The sequence below is a fragment of the Calliphora vicina genome, chromosome 4 (genome assembly GCF_958450345.1).
Source record: "Calliphora vicina chromosome 4, idCalVici1.1, whole genome shotgun sequence".
Lineage (NCBI taxonomy): Eukaryota > Metazoa > Arthropoda > Insecta > Diptera > Calliphoridae > Calliphora > Calliphora vicina.
Genome location: NC_088783.1, coordinates 11,167,242 through 11,186,250, shown reverse-complemented (window position 1 = coordinate 11,186,250; position 19,009 = coordinate 11,167,242). Strand labels below are relative to the sequence as shown.

General features: G+C 33.5%; 1 protein-coding gene across 1 annotated transcript in view; it reads left to right on the top strand.

Moving 5' to 3' along the window:
* Nucleotides 1-218: 218 nt before the first annotated feature.
* Nucleotides 219-19,009, top strand: part of LOC135957236 (serine-rich adhesin for platelets) — a 34,412-nt gene continuing 15,621 nt past the window's right edge. The window contains exons 1-5 of the mRNA XM_065507941.1: nt 219-1,317; nt 6,853-6,867; nt 14,147-15,880; nt 17,358-17,589; nt 18,644-18,838. Of these exons, the coding sequence (XP_065364013.1) occupies nt 219-1,317; nt 6,853-6,867; nt 14,147-15,880; nt 17,358-17,589; nt 18,644-18,838 (3,275 nt within the window). The remainder of the gene's footprint in view (nt 1,318-6,852; nt 6,868-14,146; nt 15,881-17,357; nt 17,590-18,643; nt 18,839-19,009) is intronic.

The window sequence follows — 19,009 nt, the reverse complement described above, 5'->3', positions numbered from 1 at the left end:
CTCCTTCACTCTAAATCATACATTCCTAAACAACACATGCACACAAATACCAAACCAAAATCAGAAATTAATCCATAAACAAAAAACCCCAAAATCTAAATCTAAATCATCAGCAACCAAAAAAACAAAAACAAAAACAGAAATCCCTCATCATTCATACATACATACATAAAACCCCCATTCCAACAAATAAATAAATAACAAACAGTCAAGAAAACATGGCATTACTAAAACGACCCTTAACCAAGGAAACGGCGACAATTGTTGAAAATAACAACAACAACAACCATAATAATAATATTAACAATAACAACTGCGGCAGTAAAGTTGACACAGAATATGAAACAGCTGTTAAACGCAAAAAACGTTGCTCACGTGATGATGATGCCAACAACAACATAACAACCAGTACAGCGAGCATTAAACAGGAAGACAAAACCCTGTCCTTGCCACAGAAAAAACGTACGATAAACTCGAACATAGATTTTGCCAAAACCACCAGCAATAGTGAAGATCAAGACGATGAGACTTTGATTAGAGAGACACAGGCAGCTTTGAAAAGTTTATCGGGTTCTTGGCCAGAGGCTCGTAATAATCCCTATCGTTTAAACGAACAAGATGAAAATCCACCGCCATTTCAAAATCTCTTCGAGGAGAAACAAAAGTATGAAAACTTTACAAAATTTAACACTGATGAAACGTCTACTTACAGTTCACTTGACCTCTTACGTTTTCACAGACAAAAGGAAAATGATCAGGCCCGTTTGAATACCCAAGATGAGTTGCCGGCCTATGAGGATCGCAAAAAGAGTGCCTTCTCTCAGTCGTCCGCCTTTAAGCCACCCCTAGATATTAAACGCAATGGTGTTATTGGTTATTCCTCGCATGTCAATAGCCCTCACTATCCATCCTCGTATGCTGCAGCGGAATCAACCACAACCGGTTATTTGAGTTATCCTCCACCACCACCACTACCACCTCCTTCCTCTACCAACACAATTAGCACACAAAATACTCACTCTCACGCCACCGCTTCCCTATTGGCAACACGTTCTCCCTATGAGGATAAAAATTCTTTAGAATCTCTGAAAACTGAAAGCGATACGATTCATAATGGCCACAACAAGGCTCTGGAAGATGACAAACATTACACCACTTTACAGCCAGCTGGTGTGGGCAGTCGTGCTGCTTCCGTTATGCAAGATATAAATCGTGATACTTCTGTATCGCTTAGTTTATCATCGTCGGACACACAAGTATCATCGACAGCCAATTTAATACCTCAGCCTACTTACTCGCCGGGCAGTTTAAATCGTGGTAAGTGGTTTTTTCAATAGATGTTTTCTTTAACAACATTTTATGTTCAGTTTTCATTTCGTTTGTGTTACAAAAAGCGTTTTATTTTTTTGTTTGAAAAATTGTGAATTGGCGTAAACTTGTGCTTAACTTCTTGTTGCATTGAGTTTACAATGAATGATATTGAAATAGAATACATACTAAGTATGTATGATTTTGTTGCGAAATTTTATAGGTTAGGTAGTGATTCATAAATTTGTATAAAATTTTTTATCTACAGACCCCCCTTAATAGGATTTAGGTGGAATATTCCTTCTTATTTTTGTTATAACAGGTTGTGCTTATCTAGTGGAAAAACTTTCGGTTGCTACAGTTGTCACTGAATTGACAATCTTTAGTCGAGCTGGACTTGGTTCAATCTGGATAGATGATCCGATTGTCGTGGAAACGTTCTGGGAGAATGATCCAATTAGTCGACACGTATCCTTGTGAAACGTTTTAGCTGTTCCGAACTATCACATCAATATTTTTACCCTGGGATCGTATTTCTTCTTTCACAATGTTGTAGTTGTAAATAATTATTGCGAGATTCTTTAACCTACTTTATTCTAATAAATGGCTCTTTTGGAACTCTCAGTTCAAGAACTACGTCTTAAAAACTATGGGTGTGTGACTTAAAAATGCGGGATTTAAAATAGATGGCGTATCTTTTGAACATGGATTTTGCTATATATCTGTCATTTTTCTCCTTAGTTATCCAGCATTGTAGTGTAAACAACGACGTTATTTTTTCTTCGAAAATTTCGAATTTTGTGCCAGCAAAACTTCATATACGAGAAGTTTTGCTTCACTCAATCTTTTGATGAATGTGTTTCATCGTATGCAACGTGCAAGAGATGGTTTGTGCGGTTCAGAAGTGGTGATTTTAATACGGAAGACAAAGATCGCTCAGGCCAGCCTAAAACATATGAAGACCAAGAATTGGAGACATTACTTCATGAAGATTATTGTCAAACTCAATAACAGCTTGCAAAATCATTGGGAGCTACACAAATAGCAACAGTAGTATTCATCCAAAAGCAGGGAAATTGGGTACCATACGAATTCAAGGAAAGACCTTGAAATTCTAACCCGAAGCGCAATAGATCGTATGTGAAGCCCCGCCAACCAGCCAAATCGACACCAGAGTCAAATATCCATGGCTCTAAGGTAATGCTCTGTATTTGGTGGGTGATAAAGAGCCATATCTGCTATGAGCTGCTGAAATCTTGACCCCTTTACATGGAACCTGTATCGAATGCAACTGATTCGTTTGAAGCGACCATTTGCCGAAACATGCACAAACTATGAGGCGAGACATGAAACCATAATATTCCATCATGACAACGCCTCATCAGATGTTGCAATACCTGTTAAAAAGTTCATTATAAATACTTTTTAGTTCATAACAGAGTATCAGAAATTGGCTTGATTCGTTCTTGTCCTCAAAAAGAGCAGTTATTTTGGCTCGGAATCCATATATTGTCAGAAAGATAGGAAGAAGTCATAGCTAATAATGGCCAATACTTTGAATAAATCTATGTTGTACAAATGTTCTAAAATACAAGCTAAACATTTGAAAAATACCGCATTTTTAAGTCATACATCAAATCATTCATTCGAAAAAAATTGTTGGCATTATTTTTCCAAAATCAAAAAAATTTTGATTTTTTTCTCAAAAGAAAGCTTGATATTATAGAAATAAGGAATCATTTAAATTTCTTGATGATTTCTGATTTTCAATAACAACCTATTGGGGACCATATCCAATATATTGATGTATCATTCTTGTAATAAATTATTATGGGGCTTTAGAAAGTTGATTTCAACATACAGAACGTCACAATATCGACACCGCTATCTAAGAAGCCAGAATGTAACGAACGAAATGACAAAGTTACAAGAGAATGATAAAGAAATGCTTTTTCGTATGATCAAATTACCATTTTCTTAATTATAAACCTTACTATTCAATAGAAAAAAATGTTCTAGGTTATGAAGTATTTTTTAAAAATTCTTAAACTACGCACACAAACTAACCTACAGCCTTTTAAATATAATTAATATTCCAGAGAGCAAAGCAACATTTCCCCCCCTTTTTTTGGTTGCCATTACCATATCTAATCCAAAAACAATACATACGCTGTCATATTTTAATTTGTTCCCCTTAACCTCAACATCTACACCTGTAACATGGTTTTATAGACGTACAAAATGTTAAGTAATATGTATGAGAGATGTATAAAAGTGATGTTAAACCTATTTACACACGCATTGTAATTATAAGTATTTGTTATTATTTGCACATTTTGCCAGCACTTAAAATACTTTCTTCTATTCTATTCTATTGTTGTCATTAGAATTGTCTGTAGAAAGCATCTACAATAGCTAATGTTAGTAAAATAAAAAGGAAAACTAAATACTAACGACAGTTATTATTATATAAGTAAAAAGGCATGATTCTTAAATACTTTAGAAGCACTAGAAAAAAAAGCTTTTAATAATTTCTTTGCCACCAGCTACCCCAAACCCCTAACAATCAAGCGTAACTAAGCCAAGTTAACATACCACACACATCGAGAGACATACAAGTACTATAAACTTAAGGCCTTAAATAGTTTTTCAGTCTGGCTTTCCTACTTCTAATGTATATTTGGTTGTGTATCTATATGTGTAGTAATAATAATAATGATTTAGGCCTTGAGTATGTCTAACTTAACGTCTGTCGGTTTTTGTGATAAGAACAATTTTGTCACACTAATTTCCGTGCATTACAGACATTCATAACCCCTTGAAATAAAATATTATTAAACTACAATAAAAATACACATACATCCATCTATACCCAGCTGTTCTAGGAGACAGTCCCAAACTAGTGATTTTAGCCATCATTATGATGGGGAATAGATACATAACTAGATACGTGATTAGTTATTTTAACACGTGCTTGTCCTAAGCAGAGGCTTAATTGTTCCTTTTTGATTACAAAGAGACTGTCTAATAGCTGGTCCAAACTAGTCATCGCATTGGATTCATATACTGGTTACATATCGTCAGTTACCTTACTAGCTTTGTAACTGGCTACTTGATCAGCTACTTCACTAGTTATTTTAACACGCACTGGTGCTAATTGACCTCAAAAAGACATATCACAGACCGTCCAATAAACGAAACTCCTTCCTCCGACAACTCTCCAATAGATTGCTTCTGGTGGCTAAAATAATTACTTTCTAAAGTACAGTACAAAATAAACGTTTAAAGTGACTCCACTATAGGTTACTAAGAGACACTAAAGAGACTACTGACTTCACGCTATGTTACATGGGATATCAGTATACTTATGCAAAAATAAACAATATGAGAATTATATCAACACAATTTGTATAACACCAGCTTGTGACTACACTATCGATTACTTAGAGACACTTAAGTGACAATTATCTTAACGCTAGATTACCTGGGATGTATAAAGTAACCAATTGTCTTCTCTTTGCACTACAAACAGCACATACGTGTCAAATGACCTAAAATATATAAATTGGAGTTAGTTAAATTAAGGGATACATTGACTATTTGCTTAACTGCTGGGTACTTGTGTTTTTATAAACGTATGAGTGATTTCTCTAACTCACACATTACTACACTTTGAAAATATAAAAATGGAATAGAAACCAGCTCCAAAAAAAGGTTTCACAAAAAAGAACATCATACATAAGACAAAAGAAACCGGCTTCTTTCCACATATTTTCTAACAACCACTTACGCATATTTATTTTGTCATTATGGCAGCATTTTAACAATAATGTTAGAAATAAAAACAACAACCATGATGGCTATTAGGATGGCCCATATTTTAACATTTTGGATTTTCGATACAAATGCTAAAATAAGGGCACTCTCGCTCGAAAATTGTAAAAGCTCGAAATAAGGGCCTCCCTAATGTATAATAATGTGTTCATAGGTATGTGTGTTTTTGTGTACTTGGATTTATCCTTATTTTTGTTAGGAAACCAACAAATTTGAATGACTTTTTAAATAGTTTCTATTTCTTTTTCATTTACAACAGCACAATGTCAACAAAACATAGTTGAAAAGGAAAAAACACTAATAACTCATTAAAATTTGCTTTTTAGCTTTAAGCTAATGTTGCTTATTAGGCTTAGACAGTGAAAGCATTAGTAAAATCTCTTAAATTAGGGTAAGGAGTAGTGTTTATAAAAAACCGACTTTTTAAAAAACCGGTTTGTCGGTTAACCGAAAATTGGGCTTTATTAGAAAACAGGTTTTTCGGTTAACCGACATCGAAAAAACCGGTTAAACCGGCTAACCGTCATATATATGTAGAAAACATAAAATGTCCAATAAAGTCTATACAGCTTTAAAATTTGTAGTTTTTAGTAGTCAGGAATGGTTAATATTAAATACCTATGAATATACAAAAGTGCTATCTCAGTCAAATGGAATTGAGTATAAATATGTTACTAAATATATAATATACTTGTTTTAATTATTGGTTTATTCATTAAATTTTTCTGATATGGAACAGAAAATGTAGCAAGTCCCAAAAAAGGACCTATATGATGCAAACGCACTCCTTCTTAGCTGTGATTATTTGTCATTATAAATCGTACCAAATAATTAATAAAACTCCATTATCAGATTTCAAAATATTTCAAATTATGGATTTTGGAACGTTGTTATTTCTGAAAAGGACTTTGTACACTAAGCTAACAAAATTAATAATAAAATAAAATTTTAAAAACAAAACACACTAATGAAGTCAAATTGATTGAAAGAAGGTATGCACATCAAATTCAACTTGACGTTTGGTAAAATCATCACTAAGTTTATAATGAATCATTATTAAGATTTTGCGGAATTTAATTTTTATAGTTTGATTATGTGCAATTTATTCTGAAAAAGTGTTTAAGTAAACTCATCGTCCTCTACTATTTAGAATCATTGTAATTCTTAAAAATATCAATCTAAATAGGTTTATATCAGAGGTTCGCAAAAATAAATCCTCTCACCAATACACTTACTCTCACCAACACATTCAATTCTTTATTTTATTCAGTGCACCTACAAACACACAAATACAAAAACTGAAAAAATAAAGAAAAAGTCATACACCAGTGCTCATGCGTATTCCTAGTTGTCTTGTTGAGTGGACAACGACTACTAAAATGTAAGAGCATAAGAATACGTGTGATTTTATTTTCCACAATTGTGGTATGGGCTGCGCATTACTGGTTTATATTGTAAATCAGCAGTTTAGGTTTCAAATCAGACCAATAATGTTTGTACAATGAATATAAAAAATGCACAAAACCATAAGATTTCTTAATTTTAAACCTAAATTTTAAAAACCGGTTAACCGAGTGATAAAAACCGGATAAACCGGTTAACCGAAAATCCACATTTTAAATTAACCGGTTCGCAAAAAACCGAGATTTCGAAGAAAAACCGGTTTTTCGGTTAACCGGTTAACCGGTTTATAAACACTAGTAAGGAGAGATTCTAAAAAGATAAGTGTATGTACTCATAGTCTTAAAAGTAGAAGAATTATAGGGAAAAATAAGTCATAATGCTTGAAATCAGTGGTCGGCATACATAACCGTCAGGGGAAAACATAATCTTAAATTAACATATATAAATCACAATAAATAGATCAGATTAAACAGAATAAGAAAGTATAAACCATATTCCATACTCTCTTTATACCGAACACTGCTTTAAATCAGCACAACACAAACTTGTTAACAGCATCATCCAGATCCAGGAAAATTAACATTGAAAGAAAACTGTATTATTTCTACAGCTATTTCTTTGGAAAAAATTCCCTTTATTCAAATAGATCTCGATCGTGTCACTAGTTTAAATCCGTTGAAGATTAATTTCTATCAGAGGGTAGATCATATACTTCAGCCAGTGATTAAAAAATATTGGGCGTTATTTGTTAAAATTTTTTTTTAAATGTTTAGCTTTTATTTTGAAACATTCGTACAATATAAATTTATTCAAAGTATTGTCCATTGTTACACGCAGAGAAAATACATGGTTGGACATGGTTACGACAACTATACTATGTTCTCTGTAACAATATATTATTGTCGTAAACATATAATTATTGTTTTAATTTAATTTCAACAATATTATAGTTACTGTAAACGTTTATATTTTCATCGCAATTATAAATATGAATATGGTTTTCGAACAACTAAATAATGATAATTAGGTAAACATATTATTTTTATGTACAACCATTAAATGTTATGTTTATATACGCGTAGTCATAATATGTTAAAGATGTTAACAGAATATGTTTACAACAACTAAATAATAATAAATGTAGTCATAATATGTTTAACATGCAAACAAAATATGTTTACTTTTAATTGTCTGTTCTCCCACCATTTGTGAGTGTTGGTGTTTGTCTCAGCTATGTTATTTTTACAAGTAAATTTTGAGTGTCTGTAATTCCCATTCGCTCTATACTATAGAGTCTATAGTTTTATTTGTATATTATCATTAACTTTCCTAGAGCGAATGACAATAAATTTGATTTAATCAATAATATTTTAATTGTGAATTTAGTACTTTGAAACTAAAACCTATTAAAATTTTGTATTTCCAAAAATAAATTTTAATAATAATATGATTATTTTGGATCATAATATGATTTAATTGTATCATAATATGATTTAATTGGGTCATAAATATGATGACTTTGGGTCATATTATGATTGATTTATATCATAATATGATTATTTCAAAACATATTATGATTGATTTTTATCATAATTTGATTATTTCAGAACATATTATATTAATTTATAATACTAATAATGATCGTAATATGTTTTGGACTACAAGCAAAAATCTGATCATTATATGTTGCTCTTAGTTTATGGTTACCACAACCATATTTTTTCTCTGCGTGTAGCTATGACATTTTCCCATCTTTCTGGCAACATATGGATTTAGAGGCCAAGAACGAATCAAGACAATTTAGGATACTCTGTTCTGAAGTCAATCGTATCCCAGAGAGAGAGCGGTCTGCATTGATCGAATTAAATAGTATTCGAATGGTGCAAGGTCTTAACAATTAGGTGGGTGAGGCTAAACTTTCCCAACCACTTCATTCTAAATAACAGGTATTGCAACATGTGTCCGAGCGTTGTCATAACGTAATATTACTGTTTCATGCCTGGCCGCATATTCTGTGTGTTTTTCGACGAATCAGTTTCTTTCCGTTCCCTATGATGGTCTAGTCATATTTCAGCAGCTCATAATAGATAGGACCCTTTTGCTTTCACAGAGCATTACCTTGGCGGCTTGAATATTTGGCTTTGGTGTCCATTCGACTGTTCGAGTTATAGCGTTCAAACATCATTTCGGACAGGCAAAATTATGTGTCAAGGTTTTTCGGCTTCAATACGTTTGGTACACAATTTCCCTGCTTTTTGGATGAATCCGCTGCTTGAAAACGTTTCAAAAATGCTGATTAAGTAGCTGCTAATAATTTGCCAAGCTCTTGTTGAGTCTGACAACAATCTTCATGGAGTAATGATTGGCAAATTATTAGCAGCTACTCAATCAGCATTTTTGAAACGTTTTCAAGCAGCGGATTCATCCAAAAAGCAGGGAAATTGTATACCAAACGTATTGAAGCTTGGTTTTAAACCTTTTTCGAGCTATTCTGCGCAATCTTTGTTTTCCGTGTCAAAATCACCACTTCTGATCCTCACAAATCATCTATCGCACTTTAAAACCGATGGAGCTCTTTCACCATAAGCTTTGGTGAGCAATCGGTGTGCTTCTGTGGCAGTTTTTTCAAATTAAAAAAGTAAAGCAAAACTTCCCGCATATGTCGCTTTGTTGGCACAAAATTCTACATTTTCGTAGTATAAAAAACTTTGCTGTTTACACTATAATGTTCAATAACTAATTGAGAATAAATGACAGTTATGTACCCATTAAAATGACATATAAGTTATTGAAAACAAAAACCGCGTTCAAAAGATATGACATCTATTGTAAATCCCGTATTTTTAAGTCACACAATAATAATTCTAAATGGTAGAGGGCGATAGATTTACTTACGAGCTTTTTCGGTTTCTATTAAACTTTATATTGTCAAGACCAAACCTAGTTTAGAGGATATAAGCCTCTGCTTCGTATTTAGCTTATATCACCTCCATTTATAGGAAAATTTTAATGATTTTCAATACCAAAATTCCCATGAATATAGCAGATATATTTGTGCTACGTTCTGGTCCGTAGGATATATGGAGGCTTCAGAAAATCTCTTTCAACCAACACACGAGCAGAAGCAGATTGTTAAATCGATTTCCCTATGTATATGTAAGCATCCATTTATATAGATAGCTTATAAGGTCGCGTTAGATTATTGTAGATATCACAAAGGGAATAACAAACTTATGAAGGGTATAAAGACACAACCTTGTCTTGAAATGATTGACATTACATCAAATTATTTAGTAATTAATGTTTTGATATTATACAAATTTTAAAAAATGGAATTTTATCCAACATACTCAAGAGTATTTGATTTGAGTTAGACACATCCTCTTACATTATAGAAAAGACATTAAAATCAAGAATGTTTACATATATTTTTTATGCCCTTAACCCTTCTAAAACTAAATGAAAGCAGTAGTAGCTTCTTTAATGAATAAAATAAAATTATGCTCTGGGTATGAGTAACTAATTTTTTCGGTTTTAATTAAATTCAATTTAGAAAGATAAGTTTTTCTAACATGTGACAAGCATATACCTGAAACTCTCATCCTAACACATATGTAGAAAATTCTTAGTTCACAGCAAAGAAGACTTTAAAATTGTTTTCTAAAAATATTTGCGTTATAAAAAACCCCTTTTTACGCTTTTAGACTTACTTACACATACGTTTGTTTAATGTTAAACATTATTAGAATTTTATAATAAGGATGTGGCAGCATTAGATACAGTTATTTTTTTGTTTCTATAATTTTGGTAGATTTTTTGTTTTTGTCATAAAACCAAAAAAAAAACAGCAGACAGTTTTTTATAGTCCTAGAGTACACCAACATTTTTAATGGATGTTTATGTGTATGTCATGTGTCATGTGAGAGAGTAAATAATTCAAAAACTGTTTTCCATCAAATTTTAATTAATTATTTAGCAAGAATACTGAAAAAATATTCAGTAGAAGAAAAAACTTTCAAAATAATATGCTTGTTTGTCTGGAGAATGGTTTTACTTTCTTGATATTCTTTTAATTAATTAGAAAATATTTGATTTGTGAAAATTATTTTCTTATTGTATATTAAGGAGGGGGTGATGTTAGGAAACCTTTAAATTTTAAAAGAGTCCTTTAAGTCTCATTTAAATTAAAACCACAAAGATTTAGTTAACCTACCAAGTAGATTTTAATATTCTTTCTTTTTTATTTTTTTTTGAATCTTTACATGTATTTAAAGCAGTTGTCGGCATAAAGAGAACATGGAACTAGGTTTATAATAAGATGTTTTCATTATTTTTTCTCTGTTGTTATATGACCAGCTATTTATTGTAATTTCTGTGCGTTTTTGATAATTTATATGAACTTCGTTTACATTCGTGTTGTTTACGAATGCCGACCACTGCATTAAATTTAAAATAAACTAAGATTATTTTACTAGTTTATTTGAGTAAATCAAATTATATATCAAGGTAGTCGTGGTTTTTTGCTTATATCTGAGACATTTGTAGGCCGATTTGCTTTATTTTAAATAGCAACCAAACCGGGACTAAGATTTTATCATATCTACGGACATGGCTGTATCGAATCCCTTGTCTATAACAATCCGAAATATATATACTTTATGAAAAATATAGAAATTATAAACAAAAGATCATAGGATCATCTTTGCATAGGCGCGGATCCGGGGGTAGCGAAAGAAAATCCCCTCCTCAAAACCGAAAAGTTTTAACATAAATAAATAAAACAGCTATATTCGGATATGCCAAATCTTATATACCCTTCACCAAATAATTCTTTAAAATAAAATAATTTTTGTCCAAACTTTTGTTTCAATTTTTTTTTTTAATTTTTAAACAATTTATTTTGTTTTTATTACTGAAAAAAACGATAATGCAAAATATTTTTAGTGAAAAAAAATTCGGGTTAAAAAATAATTTTCCCGATTTTCAGCCATTGTAGGTCCGACTTAATATCCCATTATATACGTCATTGCAAAGGTCTTTGAAATATCTATCAAAGTGGATACTACTTTGATAGGTAATAGGTAAAGAATGTAGGTTGCCCTGGTTTGTGTGCATTTGTGTGCAATCTAACCGTGTCTATAGCGGATATATTGATGAATGAATCATTTATGTAAGTTATTTTGGGGGCTACTGGAAGCTGATTTCAACACACAGCCGGACAGATGGGCATGGCTATATCGACTCCGCTATCTATAACGATCCAGAATGGAATGATAAACTTATGAGGGAAAAAGAAAAAATGTATTTCCTTTATTACAGCCCCCACCCCCAACCAGGATCCGTGGCTGCCCTTGCAACTCATGGCTTTCAGAATTTTCAACAAAGATTTCACAGCAACCTAAGGCGACATAAGAGTTCTTTAGTGAATATATCATCGTCAATCATGATCACCAGGGTCTGCCAATCCTCCCAGATATTCACATGCAAGTAATACTAATGTTTACGAAGTAAGAAATATGTTGAATCCGACCGAAACCGGTTTTGTAAAAGATAACAGAATCTAACCTAATGCGAAACTCTTACAAGAGAGTTTAATGTCTTGTATATCCTATATACCATAATTGTCTTAGTTTTAGAGCATGTTACAGCTCACTAAAGTGCCTTGCAGTGCCCTCTTTAAGGAGAACGTTTTCTTAATTCCATCTTAGTTCTTCATCATAAACAGAAAAGTGTTTTTTGGAGGAACAGTTTTTCGGGATGATTTTGAAACATCTATTATATCGTTTTAAAGACGTTTTAAAATAATATATGCGTCCTCGCTTTGAAGCTGTCATATAACCAACTTGTTTCTGCTTTAAAATTGTATAATCTTTATTTTTGCTATATAAAAGTTTCGCATTTCGAATATTCAGCGTAACTCCACAAATATGAAAAATTGAAGTCTTGAATATTTTATCTTTGAGACGTCCACTGCCAGATATAGAAGAAGTAAATGTTTGGGTTTAAGTTTTGAATTTAGACTAACGCGAGTCAGGATTAAAGACTCCAAAGTGGGTCATCTCTTGTATATACAAAATTTAAAACTATTATTTTGTAAATCTTTTCGTTTACTTTTGGTAATGCAGTGGTGGGTAATGCAGTACAAAAATATAAATAAGGAATATATTCGTTAAAAATTGCCAAATTATACAAAATTTCCATTTTTATATTATGAAACTCCACCACTGTGTATCGTAGGATAATTGTAAATTTTCTTCTTCTTGAATACTAATATCAAGCTTCAATTCAATCTCAGATGTTTAAAACTCTTTATTTTTGTTTCATCTATTTAAATGAGACAAACTGTTTACAACTCTTGTTTCTTTTTTGCTCTAACTCAATTAAAAACTTTCCTTTTAGATGGTAATAAATGTCCTACTCCAAATTGTATTGGTCAGGGTCATATTACTGGACTATATTCACATCATAGAAGGTACTAATACCATTTAAAGATTCTAGCTATGAATAGAATTAAAACCTATGTTTTTTTTTCTTCTCTAAAATAATTTTTTTCTTACAGTATATCAGGTTGTCCCAAACGTGATAAAGTCACTACGGAATGTAAGTCAAAAACAAAATAACATAAAATACAAGCATGTTTGTAAAAACTTTTCAAAATCTTTCAAATCTCCTACTCTCACTCACTCTGTATATATTTGAATCTTTATAAGTATTAGTATCATCTATGTATGTGTGTATATAAACATTTCTAATGCATGTCTAATCATGTCTCTGGAAACTTCCTAATGCTACTACCACTATCTTTAATATAAATATTTCCAACCCTTTTGTAATCTCGTAAACTGTGTAAACTAGCAAACTAACCATGATTTTCTTAAACTCTAGTACTTACTACTCTACTCGTACTAATATTTTCAGCTAAAGTGTTTCTCTAACTCCTATTGTTGTATTGATTTAATAAAAAAAAAACTGTTTCTCTTTAGCCTTCCTCTTAGAGTCTGTAGTCTGTAGTTGTAATTGATTAATTAATTCGAAATTATTGCAACATTTTTGCCTTTCTTGTTCTCCTGTTTATTTTGGCTCATCTGCACGCCCCCCATTACAGTATTGGCTTTACATGAGCAAATTATTAAGTGTCCCACACCGGGTTGTAATGGTCGTGGCCATGTGCAGCCTCATCGTAGTGTTCATCGCAGTCTGTCTGGTTGCCCTAAAGCCGTAAAGGGGGCCATGTTTAAGAAACAATTGAAATATCAGTGTAGTTCTGAGGATGAGAATAGTCGTACTGATTTCAAATTGCACAAAGGTTTGTTGTTGATTTTAGCTTGAGAAGGGCAAACAAAATATTTCTGTGAATGTATATTGTTCAATATTTAATAATTCCAAAGGGCAAAACAAAATTTGTTAAACTTAATTTTTGTTTTGCCTTAAATGAAGGCTTACCCTTATTATTATTTTGGCTTTAAACTAAAATTTTTATCATACTTAAAGCAATATTGTTTAAATTTTATTTCTTTTTGTTTCTTTGTCTATTTCTAAAAATGTTTAGCTGCTGTAGAATCTAAAGATTTACATCATATGGATAAATATAAACTCCAAGCCTCCAATCAATATTTGAACAACAACAATAGCAATTGTATTAACAACAACAACAACAATAGCAATAAGTTGAATTCCAGTCCTTCGCATAACAACAACAGCAGTGGCAGCGCCAGCAACAGCATTAGCAGCAACAACAATATGCCCATTATTAAAACGGAATTTAGTCCAGTTGCAAATATTAAATCGGAATACAATAAAAGTCCAATGCATTCATATCTTGCAAATGAGACAAATGCCGCGGGTCGTGCCAATTCCTCAGCGACAGGTTCAGCCAACAATAACCAAAGTCAGTCGGCTGGCAACTCCACAGCCGGAACTCTCCAGCAACAACAACAGCAGCAACAACAACAGCAACAGTCTTCGCACAACGACATGAATCGTTTTGTGGGCATGCAAACTCACGGCGGCATTAATGATCAACAAAGTCCACACAATGGCCAGCAACAAACTTTGCACCAACAACGAGGTCCATTCATTGAGGGCTCTTCCGGTCTCATGATGTCTACGGGCAATACTGGCGCATCCGCTGTTACTGATGGCAATGAAAGTTATCACAATGACCATCATGCCCAGCAAAGCAATGTGCAAGCGGAACAGCAACAGCAGCAGCAGCAACAATACGAACACATGCATCGTTATGGCCATCATGTTACCAATGGTGAGTCACTTAGCAAACCACCGTCGGCTTATGGAGCCAGTGATATGTTGTCGTCCAGCAATGGTAATGCGGGCAATATTTCTCCCAACACCCGCAGCTATGACCCCAATCCTCCTACTTCAATATCCTCCAGTGTTTCCTCTTCGTACGTAGACTCTTCGACAGCCTCTAGTGGTTTGACTACCGCCTTTGAACGTTACGATCCCAATTGCAATGGCCAAAGGCCCTCAAATATGTATCCTTATCTATCACAATCGGCAGATGATTTACAGGCGCAACAACAGAAATATTTGCAAGACCAGCAATTGCTAATGGCCAAAGTAGAGCATGATGAAATGGCCAATGGTGGTCCCATATATCCCAGGCCTATGTATCATTATGATCCCAGCATGGGACCTTTACCGCCCGGCTTCTCGGCCATTAATCTGTCGGTGAAAATGGCAGCAGCCCAAGCAGCGGCCGCCGCAGCAGCATATCAAAATCAACAACAACAGCAACAACAAAGTCAACAACCTTCTCAAGCCTCGGGCCAACAGGCCTCGCAGCAACAACAACAACAGCAGCAGCAACCCAAACAAAGTGGCTCACCATCACCGACCACAGCGCCCGTTGTTGATCTCTCCGGCTCTACTTCGGTCACCTCATCCAGTCCGCAAGGTTTCAACTCACCAGCTTCTCATAATCAATACAATCAACGGATCGGTGCTGGCAGCCCACAGCCGGGTGCCAGTCCCAATGTAGCCAGCCCCCAAGTGCCAAGTCCCCAGGGTCAAACGTTGGATCTGACAGTGACCAGACTACCACACAGTATTATCACCAGTCCCCAGTATGGTGCCCATCCCGATGGTGTAGTGATTGGTGCTCATCCCCAAGGATTTGGACCCGGATTGCCGACATCGGCAGCAAATGGTACGGCTAGATCTCCTCCAATGGAACCTGTTGATTTTAGTGGTCCTCCTCGTCCTTTAGGCTTTGGTCTCGTTGGTCATTTAGGTGGTCCCCGGCCGTACAGTCGTGAATCAACCCCGGACAGTGGTGGCTCCCATTACATTGACAGCTATAGAGATCCCAGTGGTGAGTAGCGTTTATTGATATTTTGGTAGGCTTTTAAGTAATTGTGAAATTAGGGGGTTATAAGAGTTTGGAGATAAATCTGTTAGCAATGGCTTAATTTTATAATATCTTCAATGAATTTTGCATAGACTTATTAGACATTTATAAGGCTATGGACTGTTTTGGACATGACAAGACTTCTTATTGGTATACAATAGAGATGAGCGATATTTCCATACCTGTGATTTAATCACTGTGATTGAAAAATCACTGGTAACAACAGTTACTGAATATTGCAAGTAACAGGTACATTTAAGTCGTTATTTTATATTTTTCAACATTCACTGGTAACGTTTTAGAAAAATCACTGGAACAACTGTAGTAACAGGTACTTTTAATATCATTCTTTTACATTTTTCAACATACTGTTAAATGTCGTTCTTTTATATTATTCAACATTCACTGGTAACGTTTATAAAAAAAACACTGCTAACAAATGGAGAAAGTAACAGGTACATATTTTAATGTCGTTCTTTTATGTATTTCAACAAACTGTTAAATGTCGTTCTTTATATTTTTCAACATTCACTGGAAACAACAGTTAGAGCATATTTTTAGGCGCATAATTTTATATATCTCCAATACAGTGTATCAAATAAAATGTTAAGTAACATATCAGTTAGTTAGCTTAATTTTGTTATTTTCCTATGTTTTTGGTTAACATAAGAACAGATTTAAGAATGAAATTAATACATAATGATTCTTCTTAACATAATTATTATTTTGCTTAACATAAACCAAACGTGATCGCAGTCACTGTTTAAAAGAACAGTGATTTATAAATCACGTTCACTGAGAACGACGTTCTTCAAAAATCACGGGATCGCTCATCTCTAGTATACAATGTTTGATGAGACGTATAGTGGAACGTATGGGTTATCCACGAGATAATTTCTACAGGATTTGTTTGGACAAAGATGAAGAAGAATCAGTTCAAAACTTCTCATACTTAAGAGACTAATATGGCATGATTTGGACTGTCTCAGAAAAGAGTTGCTGATGGATCTAATCAGAAACGTCAGTAGTAGCGGAACATTCCTAATTAGAGTGGGCGATTTATTTCTCTCTATAGTCGAATTTTAGGGATATAGCATGAACTGGACTGTCTCAGAGAAGAGTTGCTGATTGATCTAATCAGAATCGTCAGTAGTGGCGAAAGGTTCCCAAGGGAGCTGCATGAATTACAGTCTAGTCCTTATTCGATTGGGCAATTAATTTCTCTCCATAGTCGATTTTAAGGGAATTGCAATCTGGTTTGAAGTCCTACTAATTGTATACCTTACTGCGCCCTTACTTTCCCTTTAACTTTTAAGCCTTTTAATTGCAAGTGTTTATGACAGATCTTTAAATTAAAAATCATATTTCACCCAACTCTTTACTAATTTATTTTTCTTTCATATTATTATTTTTGTCTTTTTGCAAAATATATGTATTTCAGGCTACTCACCACATCCCGGCTATGGTATGGTTGTACAGTCTGATTATCCCCCAGCTGGTTATCATGGTTATGGAGCAGCTGCAGCATATCAATGTAGTAATCCTTATGCCACTGCTGTTGGTCCCGGCGGATATCCGACACCAGTTTCAGGTGGCTATTCGACCAGTCCAGCATCATGTTACTCCATGCCACCACCGCAACACATACCACAACATGACAAGTCAAAGGATAGGTTAGTTGAATGGCAAGTTTCCCAACAAATAGTAAATAAAATAAATACTAGATATACACACATAAATGTACACACTCTCAGAAGGATATGCCTGCATATCCTGGTAACCATTATAAATTTAAGTTTTTTGTTGTTGTTAGTTTCTCTTAAAGTAGGGTTGAGGTAGACGAAAAGAAACTTTATTAAACCATAAAATTTAGAAAAAGAAGAAAAAACTAGTAGCTACAAAATTATATATCATTATTATTATTATGATAATGAATGATGACGATAATGGTGTAAAACTACTCTAGTACCAGCAGCACAAAATGTAAAAGGATAATACTAAAATATGCAACAATAACACTTATCATCAACTCTGTATGTTGTGTCAAAAAAACACTGACCATATATCTTGCTGTTTCTGTAATATTCTTGTAAAGGTCTTTCATGTGTGTACTTGCTATTATTTATATTTTAATATTTATTAAGTTGTGAGTCTGTGTGCTGAAACAGGACGGTCATAAAATCTGTAGTCCTTGGAGAATAAAGGTTAATCTAAACTCTATAAAACCAGACCTTTCTTGCACACATTTCCATATATTTAAATAAATTGGTAACTAAAAAAAATCTAATTTGTGTGTTAAAATCTAGCAAGAAATTATTCTTTATTTCTATGCTACACTTAAAACCCTTAAACTTAAACTTTAAAATTAAGTAAAATTTGCCTTTGTTCATTTCTGCCTGAGTTCTGCTTTTATTTTATTGAAAACTACTTTAGTTTAAGATATTAATTTTTGTTCGTAATCATTGAAGCATTCAAAACAATGCATGGAGATTGGCTCAGATATATTGTTTGGCAAATAGTTTGCAAAACTATTTGAAATTCAATTTAAAATTCTTTAAGTAGTGATTGATTTTAGGGATTAGCTAGTTAAAAAAAGCCAACAAAAATATTGTGTACTTTTGTTTGTTTGTCTGTCTGTCTGTATGGCTTAAAGATAAAAAATTAATTGCAAGTTTTTGTTTTTTTCTTGGAATTGTCTTTTCTTTATTTCAATTTAACTTTCTATAGTTTGACTGGTTGCCCACGCACCGATCGCAATCATTTACAACCCCATTCACAAGAACTGAAATGTCCCACCCCTGGTTGTGATGGTTCGGGTCATGTTACTGGTAACTATTCATCACATCGTAGCCTGTCGGGTTGTCCACGTGCCAATAAACCGAAAAGTAAACCCAGAGATGGCCAGGATTCCGAGCCATTAAGGTGAGTAGTAAGGGGAGAGAGATTTATGAGATTTTTTTATATATAGTTGGAGGGTAGAAGGGGTTTGCAAAGGCTTATGTAAATAACAAGGGTTTCTTCTGTTTAACCTGATTTATACTGGGTTTAAACCTTGTTTAGTCTTTGTTTGAGCTTGTTTTAAACATTGTTTAA